The 23,821-nt window shown below is 38.0% G+C and overlaps 1 protein-coding gene across 2 annotated transcripts in view; it reads left to right on the top strand.

The window, feature by feature from the left end:
* Positions 1 to 1,449: 1,449 nt before the first annotated feature.
* The window catches only part of LOC124142826, a 68,256-nt gene continuing 45,884 nt past the window's right edge, over positions 1,450 to 23,821 (top strand). For both annotated transcript variants that reach the window (XR_007219364.1, XM_046511508.2), the window contains exons 1-2: positions 1,450 to 1,533; positions 21,362 to 21,501. Coding sequence is in view for 1 of the 2 variants with exons in the window: in XM_046511508.2 (XP_046367464.2) it covers positions 21,432 to 21,501 (70 nt within the window). In the remaining variant the exon portion in view is untranslated. The remainder of the gene's footprint in view (positions 1,534 to 21,361; positions 21,502 to 23,821) is intronic.

The raw sequence follows: 23,821 nt of genomic DNA, 5'->3' as shown, positions 1-23,821 counted from the left end.
TTCTACTACAAAGGACGAATTCACTCCATAACTTAATGATTATTTGGAATGTGCCTGGTGGACTGCGATGCCTTGGTGCTATATTGATATGAGGGGTTATACAAGTGATAACAGAAGGCAGGGCTTACCGTACATGCCACTTGAGGCGGAGAATAACAGTCGAGAAGTCGAGTCGAGTCGAAGTTGTATATAAGACGGTATAGTTTATCAAAAATGGATTGAAAAATTTAACCGAAATAATATAATTTCATTTATAATCATGTGGTTTTGACTACCATTTAACAAAGAATTGTTGTTCATATCTGTTTACTAGTAGTTTGAAAAAAGGATTCATACAAGAACTACTATGTGCCAAGTTAGCACATTTTTGTAGTGGTAGTGGTTGTTGTGTTGGTGCCCCAGAAAACCTAGCCTAATTTTCAGCAAGGTTAAAGGTGGAGCCTCCTCTATTTTGGTCTTCCTGTATCTCCTAACTCAATCTGGACCAAGGCTTCTACAGCAACTGACACTTGACTTGGGTTGAGTCATTAATATAAACAACAGTAATTAATGAAGAGCGATGTCTTTGAAAGGCACTTAGAGTGAGCGAGTTGGGTTTAACGCCACTTTTAACAGTATTCCAGTTATATCACGGCGTGTCACCGTAATGTGGGAGGAAAGCCCAAAGTGATGCAGGTCTCGGAAGTTTACCACTTTGGTGAAACCCATGAGCCAGGTATGGTCCTGACAAACCTAGAAACATAATTGGGGCGAACTGGGATTCGAACCCACAATCATAGACTTCTGGTGTGCCCAAGGGACACAACTCTGCACAGCGAATCACAGCGCCTTAGACGACTGGGCCACCCATCCCCCTCAAAGGCACTTAGAAGTTGGAAGAACATGAATACATGATACTTTTTAACAGGTAGCAACTTCTTTTATTCTTTGTAACGTTAACGTTTGTAAGGGCTGTGTCTTGCCCCTTCATCGATTGAATTCACTGAAACGTTACAAATAATAAAAGAAGTTGTTGTCCATTAAAACGTGTCATGTATTTAGGATTGAAACAGTTGCACTACTCATTCAGGGTGGTTGACAGTAAATGTACAATTGGGATTAACAATTGGGATTAATACTTGGGATTAACACCTTTCAATTAATGGCTGTTGTTTGATTGCCAGCATACACATGACATGACTACGTGGTAATTAGCCTTTGTAATTATATGTTCATTAAGACAAAGGTTGTCTTGAATAGATCTCTATGACAGTTGTATGCTTTGTTGTTTTTTAAATCTTAATACTTGACATAATTTATGTTTACTTCATGAACACAGAATACATTACCTACTTTACATATTGTATGGACTCAAACACGCATGATCAAAGCAACTCGAGGCACGAGTGAATGGAAATTTGTGAAAATCCATGTTCAGATTTATAGTGATCCGGGTTTCACTGTTACCCGGCGGGTGCTCGTTTCGAAAACGAGGCTGTCGCAAGTCTATTGAAAACAAACTTACACGCTGGACTACCTCAAACAAAATCCAAGGTAAGACAAAGAATATTGTTTGTTTTTTTACAACTTATTCCACAAACTCACCGACAAGATACGTATCGCTAATTACTATATGTACAATCAAAGATACCATCAATAAAATTTGATCCCCGTATTTTGAAGACTTTGATAAATAGATGTTGTGACACTGCTCCCGTGTCATGCCCCTCCTTTTCGGGTTGCCTAGAAATTACGACGCCGTTTCTATGGTAACGCAACGCTCGTTGTGAGTAGATCCCTGTCGTTTTTAAGCGATCGCGTTGAAAATACTCACAAACTGTTATGTTGAAATATTGTAAACAAATAGTTATTCTGTTTTGTTATACAAGCTTTTTTATAGCAGTGTTTTAGTCGTTTTAATATTTAATGGCGAAATGTATCATTCGAGATGATATTTGCCCATTTTCACCGTTTTGTGGTAATAAACTGTCATAATTGTTGCCTTCCGTGTAACACTGATTGAAGATACTGGTATTTATACGTGTCTGGTCATGCTCTACCCTGTTATACGGCGCCACATGTCGGCCAACACTGGAATGTCTAACCTGTCAAACACAAGGGGATGGTTCTGTCAGGATTGTCATGCCAATCCGGTTGATCTCATTTGTATTAATTTCTTCTCTTTATAATTTCGTGTGATTATCTTGGAGGTTACAGCTGATCTTGGTTGCCTGGTTTTAGGTCAAACATTATTCAGTGTTTGTGTAAAAACAAATGCCGACAAATGTTAAGTTGATATTTCGATTGACAGGAGTGCCAGTATGTAGAAAATATAGCTCTTAGACATGTGTTTTAGTCTGCGTATTAGTATGTTAGCCAGGGAGGTAAATTGTTTCTGTGTTGTTGTTGTTATAATTAAAATTTTAAAAATGCATAAGAGAGGGTTTGGTTAAATTATTATTATTATTATTATTATTATTATTATTATTATTATTATCAGTTGATGGCAGCCTACATGAATATCACCATAATCATGCCACTAACAGAACAAACTCAATGGATGATTCTGTCATTTTGTGTCTTCATTTGATCTATATATGCTACTTAGATTTAATGTGTTTCTTTCAATCACGTCAATGTGGGTGAGATTAATGAACTTGGTAAGCATGGTAAGGCACATCATTAATTAAATATTAAACATGAATATTATCCCCAACCTGCCTTCATAATAAATACCTTGACTCCCATCATATTATTGTTCTCAAGTACCAACAGTTTTAAAAGACCCATGAGTATTTGTTTATATATATATACCTAGCTGCAAAACTGCTGGTGTGGAAGTAAGCAGTACACACTTGCTCATTTCTTCAAGAGATTCCATCTGTCGACAGTTAACATGCATGTAACCCTTGATCATTTTCTATATATATGTATTATATGTATTGGGTTGTATGATCCCCAGGGAGCTCAGAATGAAAACTAAGAGCACACTGATCCACTGACCAGTGTTATAATGTTAGCGCTTTGAGCATACACCTTGTGCATGGAGGCTAGCCCAATGTAAATATAATTTGGACATAATCTAATATTTAATTTGTTGTGGGCTGATTATTTTCTTTGAGTATGCCTTAAAAAAAACAGTACCTTGTATTTGATATAATTGAAACTGTGAGTTTGTTATGTTTAAGCTGTCATCTTTTTAAGTGTCCTTATTGTGAGAAAAATAATATGTTGTTCATAGTTTCTTGATTCCCCATTTCGTCATGTTTTTTCTTTCCAAAATTTACTATAAATACAATCTGTCACGACTCAAAGCTTATATAAAGTTATAGTGCTGTTCCTTCATTAATAAGGCCATTTGATCATGATCATGATGATAAGCCCTATAACATGTATAAGACATACTTACAAGGTTGATACTGATTTACCCTGGAAAACAAGATATTAATTTCTTCATCACATATATCTTTATATATTTATTTTTGTTTTTACTTTAAGTGCAAATAGTCATAATAGTAACATTTTCTGCTGAATACAGCATTATTTAAAAAAACCTAAAACATGATATCTTGTAAGCAGTAAAGAACTGCTGTAAATAAATAATAAACAATAAATAAATCAAAGTTTTATTCATTCATGCATTTGGTATTATAGTGGTAAAGCATTTGCTCATTTTGCCTTAGACCTGTATTTGATTTCTTACATTGGTACAGTGTGTGAAACCCATTTTTTGAGGTTCCAGCCATAATATTGCAGTGCACTGCTTAAAACATCTATCAAGATGTTTGTATCATGTTTCTAATATTCGCCCCATTTTGATACTGACAATTGACAGAGTTGAACATTATGTTACAATGACAACCACCTATGTTTGTTCTCTGACTGTTCAGTGCATTCAGTGGTGACAACTTGCTACATAGTTCCTACCTTATGGTGGAACATGGGAGTTACATCACACAGGGCACAGGTCACAAATGCGTTTCGGCAGCTTGGATCCTGCCCCACACTGAACCACAGTACCACATGTAGTGTCTCCTTGTGTAAGGGACTTTGTTCAAGACTTTGACGAACAATAAATACATAATAATCAAGGAATCAAGAAATGGTGGCGCTTTCTTGTAAACAGCATTGATCCTGTGACAGTGAAAACCATGATTCTACATGTTCTAAATTTCTGAAGACCCTTAACATTTTAATAAATTATGATTGTTTGGTAAATCCTTACCATAAATAACAGTGAGTGACAGATTATTTGAAAACAAGTGAGTAAAGGCTTGGGCCTTACACTTTACACAAGAGAAACACATTATCCACATTTCTGAATGTTGAGTAGATTATGATATATGATATCAATTGTCATGTTAAGTTGGTTGGTTGGTTTGTTGTTTTACGCCGCACTCAACAATGTTCCAGCTATATGACGGCGGTCTGCAAATAATCAAGTCTGGACCAGACAATCCAGTGATTGACATCATGAACATCGATCCACACAATTGGGATCGATGACATGCATCAACCAAGTCAGCAAGCCTGACCATCCGATCCAGTAAGTCACCTTTTACGACAAGAATAGTCGCCTTGTACGGCAGGCATGGGTTTGCTGAAGACCTATTCTTCCCCGAATCTTCATGGGTCTGTCATGTTAAGGAAGAAATGGAAGAAATATATGTGGAATGTAAGCACTCTAATAAACTTCAACCCATGAAGATCCGGGTTACAATAGGCCTTCAGCAACCCCTGTTTTTTGTTGGCGACTAACAGAATTGGGTGGTCAGGCTCGCTGACTTGGTTGATGCATGTCATCATATTCTAAATGTGTGTGATTGATGCTCGAGATATCAATCACTAGATTGTCAGTTATATACAGACTGCTGTCATATAGCTGGAATATTGCAGGGGTGCGGTGTTAAACAACAAACAAATCTAATAAACTTCAATGCGCAACATGCTCAATGGACACAGTAAGGCATTACCGTATTCGACGTAATAAGCGCCCAGGGCGCTCTCAAAATTAGAAATAGGGGGCTCTTATTAGAATATTACTTTGGTGAAAAAAAAGAGAGTTGAAAGATAAATTTCGTGGTTTATGCTAAGCATAGACAGCCTGAAATGTTTATGTACGACAGATATATTTTTCCAGAGTTTAATTGCCCAAGATTAACGGTGCATATAACACACGAGTGCGTATTATACACGAAAAAATAAGTCTTGTGTACATTGATTAATCGGAAGGGGTGCCAATCATGCCAATTGGGATTGTTCACTAGCCAATATATTAGCAAATATCGCCGTGGGCGCTTATTAGAGCGGGGCGCTTATTACGTCGAATATGGTACTTTGCTTGAACTGACAAATGAGTTTTTAAAATCTATGAGATGCACATATAGAAAGATTGCAGTGATTGTGCTTGATCTTTTGACCTTTATGCTTAAAACTGGTTTTCAAATATCTGACGTGTCTGAAGCCTTTTATTAGTAATTACAGTGTATGGTGGGTGAAAACCCCATGTAGATTCCAGGTTAGAGTAGGTCCTCAGCTACCTGTGCTGGTCGTAAGAGGCACTTTAGTGGATTGGGTGGTCAGGCCCAACCAGGACATGGTTGATTGAGTACCACAGTACCCTGACAGCCTGGATCTTTGCTCACAGTGTCAATCACTGGATTTTCAGGTCCAGACTCCATTATTTACAGACCACCCTCATTAAGCTAGAATAGTGCTGATCCTTTCATATTACTATAGTTAATCTTTCACGGCATGATCATCATTCTATAGTAATATGAAAGAGTCCGGTGTTCATGAACTTCTTTTGTGTTGTGTATATCATTATGGAATGGATACCTAATAACACCCTGGATGATCGAGGAGGCATCAGAGCTCCAGATAACTTTTTGAGCAATTGAGTTTTTACTCCAGGGCTTCTATTTTAATTGGGTTATTACATTTTTAATGGGTAACAAATATTTGTTCACTTGTCTATTCATCACTCTATTGGGTTTTTCCCAAAATTAGTGAACATTTTAAGATTTAAAAAAATAATAATAATGTTTTAGATGTATATAACTGTTCTAAATATATAGGCTTGACTCGGAAATTAGCTCCTTTGTACGTATGCTGAAAAAGCTTCATTGTGTATTTACGCATACTGTTTATATACATTTGAGTTTTTCATTTAATGCATGCATTTCTGTACGCAAGTTGATTGAAATTAATTGGGTTTTGAATATTTTGTGTGTGTATTTTATGCAAATACGCTGCTTATCTTTAGCTGTAAGGCATTTGTGGAAGGTCCCCAACCTTCCCAATTGGATGCTTCCACCCACCCACTCACCATCTCAAACCCTGAAGATCCGGGTAGGAATAGGTCTTCAGCAACCCATGCTTGTTGTAAGGGGCGACTGATGGGATGTCAGGCTCGCTGTGTAGATTGATGCTCATGATATAATCACTGGATTGTCAGGTCCAGACTCGATTATTTACAGACTGCTGTCATACAGCTGGAATATTGCTGGTTGCAGTGTTAAACAACAAACAAACAAAACTCACAAACTCGTAACTCACTCACTTTCAATTAAAAGTGGATAAAAAGGAATTCTGGGTAAGAATAGGTCGCAATCACCCTATTGCTGGTTATAAAAGATGGAATTGGATTGGATGGTCAGGCTGCGTGATTTGAATGTAATAATACCCAGCGGCATGACACTTTGATCACAGAGTTTTACTAACTGATCTATTAGAAAATATCTGCCATTCCTGGCTAGATGTGTCAAGGGTGTATAGGCATGGATGACACTGGGGCCAACTATTCGCCCAGAAAGTGAGACCGCTATGAGAACACAATCAGTAGATGAAGGCGTCAGGCCATGAATTATTCATATGAATTCCAACACTAAATGAAGGCACCAACTGTGACGGAAGGTATTCATATTGTGTATGAGTTATGCTTCTTTAATCAAGTGTGGAGCAGATCAGGGCTTGGTGTATTGTACACACACAAGTGTCTTCTGCCCTGGCAGCCATCTTGTCTCTGAGGCTTCATACCAAGATTTTGTTAAATTAGGTTTATAGTTTATGGTTGAATGGAAGTCAGGCTGTGGTATTGGTGCTGTGTGTATAAATGTGTGTTGATACATTCACAGAAACAGAAATAGCATTGGAAACGGATGTTCCTCCCCTTGGACTATGCTCCTAGCAGGGTGAGTGAGTAAGTGTGTATGGTTTTACGCCGCTGTTTTTAGCAATATTCCAGAAATGTCACCACAGGGAACACCTGAAATGGGCTTCACACATTCTACACATGTGGGGAAATGATCCTGTGTCATTTGCGTGACAAGAAAACATTTTAGTTGCTGGGCCACCGCCCCCATAGCAACCTATGCTTGTTCAGGCTTGGTGACACAGAAGCGTGTGTTATAGATTGATGCTCATCATATCAATCAAGGGCTTTCCTGGTCCTGTACTGATTCCATCATTCAGCTGGAGTATTGTTGCGTGCAACATAAAACATTGAATAAACAAATGTTGACAAATAAGAATCAATGCATTTTCTTGTGTGATCTCAGTTTGCTATTTAGACTGTATATTCGGCATAGCAAGATTAACATTAGTTTGTCAAACGATGTACATCCAGCAGGTGACACCTGAATATGTTGTTGGAGGGCTGAGGTGGTGATCGAGGTGAATTGGGGTTTAACGTCGCGTCCAAGATTATTGCACTTATATACCAAAGTGCATGTACGTGTGTGTTTGTGTGGCTGCTTGTACTAGTCCGGACGGATGCCAATTCATAGTGCTAGCTCACTGAGATACCATGCCGCAGTTTTACATGAATACCCCACTCAGTATACCGACTCCGAGCCGACCAGTCCTTGTTTTAGCCCCTTAATGTCGAGCGCAAGACTGGGTAACAAAAAGTACCATCTTTTAACATCTTTTGGTATGACACGGCCGGGGATCGAACTCCGGACCTTCCGCTCTCGATGCGGATGCTCTACCACTAGACCACGGAGGCGGTCGTTGGGTGGGAGTTTACAGGCTGAATTTACTTGTTTACTGCTATAGTTGTATCATGTGTATAGACCATTGGATGATTGATGAATATGTACTTTGATTGTTAGGTCATATTATGATTATATTGACACTGTGAAGGAAAAATACCCTCTTTATATATGCATCCGTAGTTCCTGGATGCAGGACTCATGGTGTGATTTTTATACTTTTGTGCTCCAGTCTAATTAAATTTACAGGTATCAAATCTATGATCAAGACCTGTAAACTGAAAACTGTTTGTTAATGTCCAAATGAGACTTGGAGACACAATGTTATTTATTCTTAGCTAAAGATATCACTTATAAAACTTTCAGTGCCCTCAGAATATTCCGGGTGAGCAACAAAACCTTGTGCTTGTCATGTCCATAAGTCATACAAGTCCAAGTCATGCAATTTATTCGAGTTTAGGTACAAAAATGTTGGGGTAGGACCGATGATTGTGAACACAAAAGAATGTTCAGACCAAAACAAACAAACTGTCAATGGTGATTTGAATGTGGGTGCCTTTGTAAACAATCTGTAATATAATTACACGCAAGTACGCGGGCAGGCTGTGATGACCCTGTATCATGCTATAGGTCTCCCTAGGTATAGCACACATGTGCTCTGTGTGTGGTGTTTAGTGCTACACTGCCTCTTTATTACCCTGATTACAGAAAGGTATTTCGTGTTTGTTTTCAGTTGTCATGACTTCGAGATATCTGTTAAACTTTTTTGTATTTTATTTAGTTTTTAAACATGTTAAGGCAAAGCTATTAATACTTGTACTTACTTGTGACGATTTTTATAATTTGTTTTGTTTTAGTTATGACGCGAATGTTGTATTACAGTCAGTAATGATTCTACCTATGTCATGGTGGTCTGTAAATATTCAAGGCTTGCCAGAATTGAAAGCGTGAGCAGATTTAAATGCTTTGAGAATGAATAAAGATGATGATACTGCTACTGCTACTACTGCTACTACTGCTACTACTACTACTACTACTACTGCTGCTGCTACTAATACCACTACTACTACTACTACTTCTGCTACTACTACTACTACTACTACTACTACTACTATAATTATTATTACTACTACTACTGTAATACCTACTACTACTGCTACTACTACAACTACTACTACTACTGCTACTACCACTACTACTACTACTACGACTACTACTACGACTACTACTATACTACCAGTGGTACGACTGTTTTGCTACTACTACTACTACTACTACTATAATTATTATTACTACTACTACTGTAATACCTACTACTACTGCTACTACTGCTACTACTACTACTACTACTACTACTATAATACCTACTACTTCTTCTACTACTACTACTACTACTGCTACCTACTACCCCATGCTTTCAGTAAGGGTTTGTGTGGTTTGTTTGTTGTTTTACTCTGCAACCAGCTATATGATGGCAATCTGGATAATGATAACTTAGTCTGAACCAGACAATCCAGTGATTCACATCATTAGCATCAATTAACACAATTTCCATGAGGACAGTGCAGTCCACAAAGTCACAGAGGCTGACCACCTGATCCATTTTATAGACCTCTTCGATAAGAGCTGACTGTCATCACTAAAATGAGGGCAATTGTTATCATGGCTCCAGTGTGCTACCTGGCTGAAAGTGGTAGCATGTGGTCCCGATGAGGGGATCGTTGCTCTTGTGCAGTGCACAAGTCAGAAATGAGGTGAGGTTAAGCAGCATTGGTTGTGGAGATTAGGTGGATGGGTGTCTGCGTTTGGCAACTTGACTCCTGAGCGTTTCTTGGGCTTCGGTCCAGCCCCACACTGAACATAATGTAGCACACAGTCTTTCTTTATTCAAGTGACTTTTTGAAATATGCCTCTGTTTACCTCTGCAGTGAATGGGAACCCAGTAGAATGAGATGGTAATGTGACTGGTAACTTTCTAGTGTCCCACAAGCAGCTTGGGTTATATACCCCCTGGATAATTGAGTGCACACTCATCCATTGACCCATGTAAGAATGTAGCGCTTTGAACATGCTTTAGTGTGTGGATGTGGCACATAATAAATTTGCACACTACTGTTGTTGTTGTTGTTGTTATCATTGCTCAATGTTGGTAACTGTTGTTGAAAAATTCTCTCAGTTTCTCAGGAAAAAGCCTCCAGGTTGAGGTGCCGAGTCACAACTCTACCTTAATAACAACGTGATGTTCCATGGTGGGAAGGGTATTTTTTTTTCTACTTTTGAAACATTTAACAATTCTGTACAGCCACTCACTGATTTAATGGATAGTTACCGATTTATTGTACAGATTAATGTTTAGTTACATATAGATACATAGTTTCCAATATACCTCATTAATATGTACCATGCTCAAGGGAGGATCCAGCTTTTTTAAAAGGGAGGGGTCCAAAATATCAAAATCCTCTTTCAGTCAATTTTACTGCCTACAATACAATAGATTTTTTCAAAAGTTCGGGGTGGGGATCCTACCCCCCTCTGGACCCACCGATGATTTTTAACCACCCCTTGTGAAGTGAGATATGTTTGCTGATATCAAGGCCCCTCAGTACAGCCCCTCGCCCGGAGTTGGTGAAATGCCAGCCCTCCATGCCAGAGTCTAGTCCTATACTGTATGTATGGTGGCTTGTGCCGGGCCTAGGTGCTGGTGTCTGTGGGGACATGCTGGTGTCTGTGTACTGACATTCCTTGTTCATTCACACACTTGACTTATACCCACATGCACTTAAGCAAAACAGAATATTCTTATCAACATTAAAGGGCGTTTCAGCTCTGCAGTTCTATCATGTAGTATGACAGTCAAACAATGTGACTTTTTATGCTTGATACTATCTTTGTTGAGGTCAGTGTTGTTTTGCAGTGATCATTATAACTGTTTACAGTATTTGAAATTTCTCATGGTACCGTCGGACCTCGTGTCGAACTCGTGTTGACCTGGAAATAAGTTTAGTTATTAGGTGTTCAAGACATCATGGGAATTTTATTCTTAAGTTGGACACTTGGGTCTCACTTGGGTCGAGACAGTTGGGAATTTGACATATCCAAGTTCAACACAATGTGGTTCGTATGTATTCATCTGGAAAAAACATCCAGATAGACCGGGAAAGGGGTTTGGAGTGTGAAATCTGGTTGGTCCTGAAATATGTTTTGATAGTTGTTTAAATGGCAATAACTTATTGTGTGAAATCTTGTATATATTGTATATTCACTTATGAACATATTGTACATTCAAACCAATCCATATACACATCCATGCATGGACCACTCAGAAATATACCCATCCATGCAATCAAAGTATACCTATCCATTGGACCAACCAACCAATATACCCATCCATGGACCATCAATATACCCATCCTATGGACGATCCACCAATATACGCATCCATGGACCATCAATATACCCATCCTACAGACGATCCACCAATATACCCATCCATGGACCATCATTATGCCCATCCTATGAATTATCCACCAATATACCCATCCATGGACCATTAATATACCCATCCTATGGACCATCCACCAATATACCCATCCTATGGACCATCAAAATACCCATCCATGGACCATCAATATAGTTTTCCATGGACCACCCAGCAATGTACTCATCCATATACCAGCCTCCAATATACCTATCCATGGACCATCAATATAGTTATCCATGGACCACCCAGCAATGTACTCATCCATATTCCAGCCTCCAATATACCCATCCATGGACCATCAATATAGTTATCCATGGACCACCCAGCAATGTACTCATCCATATACCAGCCTCCAATATACCCAGCAATGGACCATCTACTCGCCACAGTAAGGGAGTTGTCAGTGCACACAACAGACCACCATATGACAAATCCCACCAACAAAACAACCGAGGTATGCACACGTCAACCTTAAACATGTTAAACCTGCCTCAGATTACCTATCATCTAGACTTAAATACTTTTACCTATAAAATCAGGCACAATTCTTCACACAAAAGGTTCAAGTGCTATCTAGTCCACGAGAACACAGCAGCTTAATGACACCCTGGGAGACCAACCTTTCCTCACCTCAGATCCCTTGAAGCTTACAAAATACTAATCATCTCAATGACATAATACTGCCCTCAGGTATTCCTACTTACAACATGCCTTGATAATACCTGTATGTTTGACCAGGATGGGCCTCACACATGGTCCACACAGCTCTAAGACTCTCACAGGACACACAAGCTGTGTGGGTAATTGGAATACGTGGTCCAAGCCCTATAAATCCTTCATGACTTTCTGTAAGGCTTGTTTGATATTTTCCATTTGGATTGCCATAGGGTTCAGACTGAGTGATGTATGCTTATAATAATGGGAAATATCAACAGAAGGGTTTATCATACTCCTAGCTGTACAGTGTATTGATTGTATTGCTTATGGTTGTAAAGGGGTGTATATACATGCCTATATCACCACTCTCCTCTGTCTTATACCCCATTGACAGCTGTTAAATCAGCACACAAGGACATGTGTTAGTAATGGACATACCTAAGCATTTAGTTTTCATGACATTTTTCCAGGAAATTTTACTTTATGGAGACCCAATTAGAATTTGTTGATCAAGTCTTATTGATTCTACTTCGGAAATTAATAGATTTGTGTGATTTTGCCGACTAAGACCTTGTTTTGGTTGATATATAATTTCTCTATAATAATGACCTATAGCTTGTTAAAATGTACATTCAGAATTGCCAGAGAATTACTGGCTCGGAATCAACTGCAGAAACACTGGTGTGATGCCATCATTGTCAATGATATTGGTTTATAAATACTGGTCTGCAATATCGACTGTTTCATGTCAGGGTGTTTTTACCCGTTTTAGATGGGAAAATATGATATCGAGTGTGGTTATATATTTGTGTTAAGTTTCAATGTTCCTTCTGTCACGGGAAAGAGCAGAGAATGATCACCAATCAGGAGTGTGTTGTTTTCGGTTTATGGAAACGTACACAAAAAATATAGCTTGGTTAGCCAATCAGATGTCATGGAATCACTTACATTATTTATTTGGAAATGAGTGAAGCATGCCACATGTCTCCAGCCTTGAACCCCATGTTCATGCCTTGGACCCCCAAATTTACTGAGAGTCCCCTAGACTCCAAAATAGATCGACCCAGGAAATTGATCTGAGAATGACCTTAGCAGTTGTTAACAATATATTTGTGTATGTTCATGCTTTGGACTCTAAAAGTTTATTACTGAGAGTCCACTGGACTCCAAAATAGGTAAACCCTGAAAATAACCTGAGCAGGTTTTAACACGATATTCACTGGTTGGTGTTTATTGATCGTCATCCAATCAGTGAGTCTCATTTGTAGCAGGATGTAGGTGTTGTGTGATTATCACCATTTTGGCAGATCAATACATTTGGTGACGCTAAACCTACAATTAATCCAACACCAGAGTAGTGTTAATGACTCAATTCTCTCAGGATTTCAAAATAATCTCTTAAAGAATTTGAATTTGAGAATAAAATAAACTTGCTGTTTGTAATGAATGTTTGAATGATAAATCAAAGCGTAACAGTCACGTCCACAGCTTTGTTGTTTCTGAAAAATGTACTGATAACTACATAAATTTAATTTTGTTGGTTTACAGATTTTTGTTTTGTTATTTTAATATGATGTTGGTGGCCCAAGTTATTTTAATGTTTTTCCTTCAAATGAAAATCTCTGAATTTCCTGAATTTATAACACCTGACTGCACTTACGAGGCACATAAATGTTGCATTTACTTTTCCTAAATAACTGCACAACCAGATACATGTACTGTATTTGACGTAATAAGTGCCCAGGGCGCTCTCAAAATTAGAAATAGGGGGCTCTTATTTGAATATAATTTTGGTGAGAATAAAACAGAGTTGAAAGATTGTAAATATTGTCGTTTATGCTGACAGCCTGAAATGATACAAAAGAAAATTCTGTGTGTATTATACACAACAGATATACTTTCCAGAATTTAATTGCCCATAATTAAGGTGCATATAACACACAAGTGCGTATTATACACAAATATATAAGTCTTTTGTACATTGATCAATCGGAAGGGGTGCTAATTGATTGTTCACTAGCCAATATATACGCAAATATTGCCGTGGGCGCTTCCTAGAGCTGGGCGCTTTTTTACGGCGAATATGGCATGTAACATCAAAAGGTTGTAACTCAAACTTTGTGGTTTACACCTCGCTTTGTATTTCATATTTCACAAGGGGTCCTTTTTGCAACACCAACTAATTTGAGTGATATAATGAAATACAAAAATATATACTATAGTCACTCTTTATGAATTATTATATAGTGAGATTGTAGGAAATTGTGATAACAGTTTACCATGAACACAACAATACTCTGTATTTTACTTGATATACTAGCTGCCTAAACACTTATTGTAAAGAACTATCATTAGTTGTAATCTGGATGATCCATGTTGTAACATTGAATCAGCTGAATGCTGGACCTTGGGTGTGATGTCGGTATTACCTGACCTGACTAATCCGCCATTGTTTGTTGGAGAATGCATGGCAGGCTCGGCTACAGCTCAGATCGAGAAAAGTCACACCCCAACTGGGATTGCGTGTTGATTATTGTTTATATTGGCTGTGTATTTATTAGGTGATATTGTCAGTATGACAAGTCACCAGGTTATTCTATGAGCGGTTTAAATGAAGTCCATGGCAAGTTGACTGCTATATGTTTATTAGTAATTAGTGAGTCAGGAGGCATATTTGTGAAGGAGCAGATGAGTAGTCAACAAGAAGGGGAATATTGTCAAGCAACATGAGAGGTTGGTATTTTTGTAGTGATAAGTGACTGTTATTTTAAAAATTGGTGAATATCTGAATGTGACAGTTGTTGCCTCACATGATTGGTTTATTATGGACAGAGTAAAGAAAATTACTTCTCAGGCTTGGCTAGATGTCCCAGGTTGCAGGCAGAGTTGTGTCCCTTAGTTTTACCAGGATCCATTAGTTGTGGGTTCTATTCCCTAATCTACTCTGATTAGGATCCTAAATGTTCTCTCAGCATCATGATTGTGGGTGACACCAAAGTGTAAAGAGAGCGGAACACACACACACACACACACACACACACACACACACACACACACACACACACACACACACACACACATTGGTAAGTAAGTAAAATAATCTTGAACATGTTGAACACAATGTTAAACCTCACCTCACTCCACAGAAATGTTGATGTCAGCTTTAGGCTTTCCTAACATATTAATCGATCAAGTTGTGATATAACTGCAATACTGTTCAACGCTCACTAAACTCACTGAGGGGCCTGCAGTCAGTGATTCAAGTGCAGTGAGGCAACTTTAAGAATATCCATGTCTGCAGTCCATCACACTATTCCTTCCTTATTTCACTATTCCTTCCTTATCTCACTATTCCTTCCTTATCTCACTATTCCTTCCTTATCACACTATTCCTTCCTTATCTCACTATTCCTTCCTTATCACACTATTCCTTCCTTATCACACTATTCCTTCATTATCAAAATGTTCCTGCAATATCTATGACCACAGTATCTCACTATTTCTTCCTTATCACACTATTCTTTCCTTATCACACTATTCCTTCCTTATCTCACTATTCCTTCCTTACCACACTATTCCTTCCTGATCACACTATTCCTTCCTTATCTCACTATATGACACTATTCCTTCCTTATCGCACTATTCCTTCCTTATCACACTATTCCTTCCTTATCTCACTATTCCTTCCTTATCACACTATTCCTTCCTTATCACACTATATATCACACTATACCTTTCTTATCACACTATTCCTTCATTATCAAAATGTTCCTGCAATATCTATGACCACAGTATCTCACTATTTCTTCCTTATCACACTATTCTTTCCTTATCACACTATTCCTTCCTTATCTCACTTTATCACACTATTCCTTCCTCATCTCACTATTCCTTCCTTATCACACTATTCCTTCCTTATCTCACTATATGACACTATTCCTTCCTTATCACACTATTCCTTCCTTATCTCACCATATGACACTATTCCTTCCTCATCTCACTATTCCTTCCTTATCACACTATTCCTTCCTTATCTCACTATATGACACTATTCCTTCCTTATCACATTATTCCTTCCTTATCTCACTATATGACACTATTCCTTCCTTATCACACTATTCTTTCCTTATCACACTATTCCTTCCTCATCTCACTATTCCTTCCTTATCACACTATTCCTTCCTTATCACACTCTTCCTTCCTCATCTCACTATTCCTTCCATATCACACACTATTCCTTCCTTATCTCACTGTATGACACTATTCCTTCCTTATCACACTATTCCTTCCTTATCTCACTATATGACACTATTCCTTCGTTATCACACTATTCTTTCCTTATCACACTATTCCTTCCTTATCCATAGTTCTTCCTTATCAAAATGTTCCTGCAATATCTATGACCACAGCGCTTGATAACTTGATGACTTAGGCCTCTTTTGGTTATTTGGTTACAGATATTTTCTTCCCAACCCAGTACATCCATGGACAGAATCAAAACATTCTACAACATGATGTTGATCTCTTAAACCTGTTAAAAGTAATTTCTGTCCAGTGAAACGGTGAAAAAATTAAATGGTTTGGGGAATAACAAGTGAAATGGTTGCATGCTTTCTTACCTACTCCTAAATTGACATACTTTTTCAAAAGTAATTTTATTAAATACTTTGCCCGAAGATAGATAACTACTATCAAATTTGTTATTTTCTCCACATGTGTGAAATTTTGGGAAGCAGATCTTGTTCACCAAGTAATATAGATAAAACTCCCGAAAACTAGAAATATACCAAACAATCCTGAACAGCTTATGACATGAACAACGTGACATGTTGAATGTCTCAGTAATTTGTACCGCTATTGATTGGTGTGAGCTTAGTCTGAGGATTATCAATCACAGACGTATAAAGTGTCTTGGTTTTCAGTGTGGCAGTTCAACCTGAACGTCAAATCACAATTATATTACTATATGTACAACCCACCGTCACACACCTGATTGCCTGTCTGGTATAGGGCTGTGTAGATGGTGGTTATAGACAACTCAATTGGGAGAATTGCCATACTAGGGCATTTTTCTTTTTATTCCTTGATCTTCTGATCTGCCCACCCTGAGGGACTGATCATTTATTATAGGGGGTAGGTGGGTCAGAGGGTTATGATGTACTAATGCATTTTTGTACAGAAATTAATGACCTTCCCACAATGCTTGTCATATAGTGGATGACCCTCCCCATGTCCTTGTAAATCTTTTTCAGGACATTCCCTAAAAAGACAAAATCAAAAGCACTTTATGTAAGAAATAAATGACAAGTTGGAGTTTATCGTACAATAAAACACTGCAAGGAGTATAAACCATAGGTGGCGCAATATCGATTGTCATATCTCTTTTGGAGGCAATTGTTCGGCCATCATGTTTATCTGTTGCCCAGCTACATCTGTGGGGAACAACTCACAAGACACTCCCCTCTCAAAAAAAAAAGATTATCCAATATGCAATGTCATCAAGATGCAAAGCATATGTTGGAATCTCCAGAAATGATGTCATGATAGAAAATGTTTTATCGTGAAATAAACCACACTTCGTTCTTCATTGTTCTTTGTGATTCATCGCGTAGCTATTTTATCATAAACTGTCCATTTTTTATGACCCTTTCACGAATATGTGTATTATTATGAGAATAACGAACGATCTATGTATTACTTCCCAAGAGAAAGTTAAACCATAATTCAAAGTTTCAAGTTGCTTATCCTCTTTAATATACTATCCCTTACTATCCTCGGAATTTCTAGCGGCTTTAACTCAAACCAAATGTATCCCTACACAACACGAAACAAGCGACCTTTTGACGACACATCGGGTTGTGTAAATAACTCACTATAATCATTCAAAAAAACTCTTGCAAAACTTTAGAAACATGTTGTTGCATTTAATTCAATGCTTTTAACAAATGCAAGTTAACAATTTTATAAGTCTACATTGGTGAGCAGTGTTTAAAATAATTTTAAACCCAAAAAGACCAGGTGGCCAGGTGTTCCATAAATGTTGCCATAAATCTTCAAAATGACTTGCCTGCATTCAGATAATATAAATATTGCAAAGTCATGAAAAATGAAAGACAAATTATGTCTTGATTCAGTAGAAACAATGCAAACAATTTCTTTAGAATCTACGATGAGTTATGATAAAACTGAAAACATAAGTAGTCTTACAATTATCAGCCAGACAGTTGGGCAGGTTAAGGAAAATTTCAAGCAGCCACACAGAAAAGTTACCAACCACGGACAGGTGGGCAGGCAGTTATTTCAGACACTGTCGGTGAGTGTGAGCATGTCGGTAACTACTAGTGTTAAGATGGCTTTGTAAAACCTGGCCTTGGATCTTGTCCTTCAATGTTAACTTATCTCTACAGTTGCTGTACATCAATGCATGGACGCTATAACTAGTAGTGCTAAGATGGCTTTGTAAAACCGGGCCTTGAATCTTGTCCTTTAATGTGAGCTTAGCTCTACAGTTGCTGTACATCAATGCATGGACGCTTTAACTAGTAGTGCTAAGATCGCTTGGTAAAACCGGGCCTTGAATCTTGTCCTTTAATGTGAGCTAAGCTCTACAGTTGCTGTACATCAATGCATGGACGCTATAACTAGTGGTGCTAAGATCGCTTTGTAAGAAAACTAAATCAAGTACTGATCTTGAAGCAACACCTCCACCTGCCTTGGATGAATCTTACAATGGACTGGTAGCACTAAGTATCTTAGTGTTACATCTACCATCAGTCCATGGAAATTTATGACAGAAAGTAGCACTAAAATATGAAAGTCTTGTAGTACAATCAACCAAGGCAGGCACAGTCTCTGATTCATGTTGGTGTTCAAAACAATGATTTATGGTAAATGATATGTTTACGGACAGAGATTGACAAGCTATCAGAATACCTTGATCTCCAAGATCTGGCGATCAACTGGTCATTGTTCTATCTCCAGGAAGGGCAACCTATTCCTCCAGGAAAGGCCCTAGTTCCAGGTGATGGTTGAGCCTGTCCTTGAAGCTCCTGGTTACATTGTAACTTTATTTACTTACCTCAGAGTGAGTAAGCTGCAAGTAGCCTTGTCCTGTTGTCTGACTTCGGTGTTGTCTGAAAGTCTGGTGTATCTCATTGACTTGATGTGGACTAAGCCCACTGTCTTGTGTCTGGCAATGAGAATAAGTTGAAGTCTGTTTAGGCTGCACACCAGCAAGGTAGGGTCATTTTTTACGAGGAATATTTGGTGTAATGGGGACGTGGGTCAGTGGTAAAGCTCATCAACTATACCTATAATGGATGCCTGACTGAAGAATTATTCACACATTTTAGTAGAAAGTAGAAACCATTAAGAACTGTTCTGGAAGTTTTCTGGTGGTTTGATCATGTATTCTCTTTCATTCATTTCAAGTATAGCAAAACAATTAAATCGCACGAGATTCTGTGGCATTTGATTGGCTCGCAAAGCAATTATTTGACATTTATGTTCTCATATCCCCCCCCCCCCACACACACACACCCACACGCGCGCACTCATGCACACACGCACGCACGCACCCACGCACACACACACAATAAAACCAGACCAAAACCCAAACAATAAAAACAAAAAACAAAAACAGGTCACACTCAATATCGGCTTCTTGTGCGTTAATAAGCAGGCTGTGAAGTAATTAATGTTGTCGTTTTTATTTAAAAGAATTAATTTCATTATTTTTGGCATTTATGGAGTTAAACATGTAACAACAGGTAAGCAGGTTTTGCGTAAATCAGACATGTGGAAAAAAAAGTCAATTCTTAAGTACTTTGAGATTGTATAGAATCCCCATGTCATTAATGTCTCATGTTGTATACCTGCTGAACAGAAATAATAAAAGAAACGACAGAAATCATGAGCTTGTGCCTTGTTCAAAGTATGCTTTATATTTGTGTTTGTATAAATTTGTTAGAAGAAGATACTATGAGGATATTATTTTGAATAAAAGCTATCCTCATTTCAACATTAGCATTTTTATCAATTTGTGTATTTCCTTCCAACTGATCAGGTGAGGTTGGGTAGCCCACTGGTTACAGCTTCCGCTCATCACCCAAAAGGCCAGGGTTCAATTCCCCACATGGGTACAATGTGTGAAGCCCATTTTTGGTGTTCCCAAATGTGATATTGCTGGAATGTTGCTAAAAGAGGAATAAAACAACGCTCACTCATTCCAACTGACCATCTGCAAAACTATCAATTAAGCTATTAATCCTTAAATATGGAAAGATATGTTACAAGTACCATAACTAATACAACATGAGCTTTACAAGTGATCTGACATCTTCCCGAGGCAAGGGTGTTAAATGACTATAAAAGTCCAGTTTCCACCCTGCCGAACTAGGCTGCAATTTCCAGGCTTTATTGTAGCGTCACCAGTGGCTATTACGAGTTATGTCCCTTCTATGTTCCTCCTATTGACCAATCAGATTCCATCTCTCATATCATTTGCTTCAAACAAACAGGCAGGGTCAAGTAAAAATGATCAAGATCTATATTGTAATAAAACGGGTCTAACCCCGTGAAGTGCATCAAATCACGTGAGCACCTTGATTAAAAACATGAAAGATTTGGAAAATATCTGTCGGCGCCCAGATGACGGTACACATGTTTTGCAAACCCTGCAGTTGACCGAAATCTGTACGTTGAAATTCATGTTGTTAACAAACCAGATGTCTTGTTTGTTACGCGATTTTGATTGGACTATGCATAGACCCGTTAGTCCAGCCAAAATGTAACTCAATAATTGCAGGCTAGTTCGGCAAGGGTTGAAACTGGACTTTATGGTGAGTTAACTCCTTTGCCTCGAGAAGATGGTGATCTGAGTGTGGTGTTCAAGTATAGCAAATCAATGACTGGCTTTTGAAATGTTCCCTCCACAGTGAAAAGATGGAATCTGAGATAGGGAAGTTAATGACGAATTGGCAGCCCAATTACAACAGACTTCCACTGTACTTGGAGTCCAGAGTGCCATTCAGAGATGTGTCATGCATTTATCATGTTAATATGCCCATTCTCTGAAATATGAAACTGATAATGTATTATTTATTAAGATTATTTTTCCGTTATTTTCCCAGACCAACTCTTGCTCTTGTATTAAGGACAGTGATTTACTGAAGTATAAAAATTGAAATGATCTTTTAAGATGATGATGATGATGATGATGATGATGAACCCTGTTTTTCATGTGTTACAGATGACGAGTCGTGAACGGTGGCCATGGATATAGGGACTTCAGGTCAAGGGCACTAGGGGAGACTATCAAGATGGCATTCCTTGGCATGAGTGACGATTTCGATTTAGATGATGATGGAATTCTCCGGGACTCTGCATCAAGTGAGCACTGCATACTCTGTCATGCATTCTACACGTCTCCAAATCTATAAAAACAACTTGAGGCTTCGGGGGCTGAAAGGTCCCAAGTACCCGATGCCTGTCCTTCTGGTGTTTCATCATGGGGTAGGGGATGGGGGTTTGAGAATGGTCTTAGGACTGTATTGTCATTTTTTCATGGCCCTCCCCAGTACAGTTGTGACAACCTCCCCTTGACCTCTTTCGCTGTGTCAATTTTTCATCATCCCTCATTATCGTTTTCATTCTCCCCATCAACACCACATTCACAAATGACCCGGGCCCTAAGAGTCTGCTGATGAGGATCTTGTGGCTACAGTGTGTGACCTGGCTGATGCTGCAGGTGCCCAAAAGTGTGGGTTGTGTTACCATGGTTACTCTTGCTATCAACCACTGATTTGCCTCTGTCAGACTTTATCATTTACAGGCTGCTTAAATATAGATATACATAGTATTGCTGTCTTAGACATAAAACAACATCGATTCATTCTAAATCTTAACACAGGAAGGAATAGATAACTATTATCTAGCCATTACAGACATTTGGCCACACCAAAGGCTGAAAGATCAAATAACCAACACAGCTTTTTATCTTGAGTCCCAACATGCTTCTTTGGGAATTTATGAATTTTCCTGTTTTTAGTTGGGCCAAATTCCTTTCTTTTTGTGTATAATTGGGCTATTCTTTTATTTTTTGTGTATAATTGGGCTATTTTTTTTATGTTTTGTGTATGATTGGGTCATTCCTTTATTTTTGTGTATGATTGGGTCATTCATTTATTTTGTGTGTGTGATTGGGTCAATCATTTATTTTTTGTGTATGATTGAGTCATTCCTTTATTTTTTTTATAAAAGTGGACTATTCCTTTATTTTTTGTGTATGTTTGGGCCACACCTTTATTTTTTGTGTGTGATTTGGCCATTCATTTATATTTTGTATAATTTGGTCATTCATTAGATTTTGTATAATTTGGTCATTCATTAGATTTTGTTTTATAATTGGGTCATCCTTGAAGACATCAATGTAGATGTAAAACTAGCGTAACTGTGAAAGTGTTTCCATAGCAACCGTAATAAGAAGAGTCATAAACAACTCGCATGACAACATTTGTGGCAGGATCTGACAGTAAGATCAATGGGCAGGGCTTGAAGATTGTAGCAGAGGCACAGGTAGGCATTCGGGGGAAAACAACTGTGCTATGTTGTATTTAACCAGTATACATATGGACTAGAGACTTTGAGAACAGTTTAACGCTGAAGTACTGTGAGCATGAATAGGATGCAACAAGAAATAACATCATCATAATAATTCATAACCAATCTAATCATAACTTAGTCATTCTGCAAAGGTTTCTGATGATGAGGCCCCCCCATTGCGTTCTAGCAGATGCAACTCTACTTCTTCAGTTAAAGAAAGAACGGAATATAATGAGTGATGGTAGGGTCTTAAGGGTGAATACTGTGGAGTCAGCAATTACTATTTTGATACCGTGCCTGGTGAAAAGTAGAACTGGTCATATTTATTTCTAATACTTCCCAGTATTAAAATTGTATAGTTCATCTTGGAACATGTAAGTTCTGGCAATGGAAATGGCACATCCTCAGTGTTATAAATATTCTCAACTCTGTTTTGTTTATATGATTAAAATTGTAAAATATGTTTGCAAAATCCATTTCAAGTTTGTGGAACATTTATGCAAGAAATTGTGGCAATGTAAACAACTAAGTGTCCACACAAATTTTAGGTGTGTGGCATTTCCCGGTGGATGATGTAAAATTCAGGGACTTACAATGGAAGGGAGGTAACTCTGTTATGTCTTGCCCCATGGCTGTTGTGTTTGGGCTTGTTATGGTAATGCTGATAGTTGATGAAATATTATCTTCATTCTTTCTCATCCTACTCATTGTCACGTAAACAATTAAGTGTTTGAAATGTTCAGCTCATACTGATTGTTAACAGTAATTATTAAGCATTGTTAAAAAAGGGTTATCATCGACTGTTTTATTAAACAACAAACCAGATGTGAACACACAATGCAGTGTTAGGTCGAATCCAGGATATAAAAAACAACAAGCATGTATAAACATATGTAATGGCATGAATGATATCTTAAAATAATGGATTAAAAACTGAGAAAGTGTTTTTTGTAAATGAAAAACTGTTCTATTTCTCTTTGTACATAATGTATATTGAAATCTTATTTTATCACTAAAATTTTAAGAGAGTTTAATCCTTGATTCCACGTTTGCAAAATTTAGGGGCATTTGTAATTCCATAAACCAAGTTTTTAAAAATGCCCTACCA

This window comes from Haliotis rufescens, unplaced genomic scaffold (genome assembly GCF_023055435.1).
Source record: "Haliotis rufescens isolate VD_foot unplaced genomic scaffold, xgHalRufe1.0.p SCAF_8, whole genome shotgun sequence".
In the NCBI taxonomy this organism is placed as follows: Eukaryota; Metazoa; Mollusca; class Gastropoda; order Lepetellida; family Haliotidae; genus Haliotis; species Haliotis rufescens.
The sequence above is the reverse complement of the archived record's forward strand: the minus strand, read 5'-3'. Positions and strand labels throughout refer to the sequence as shown.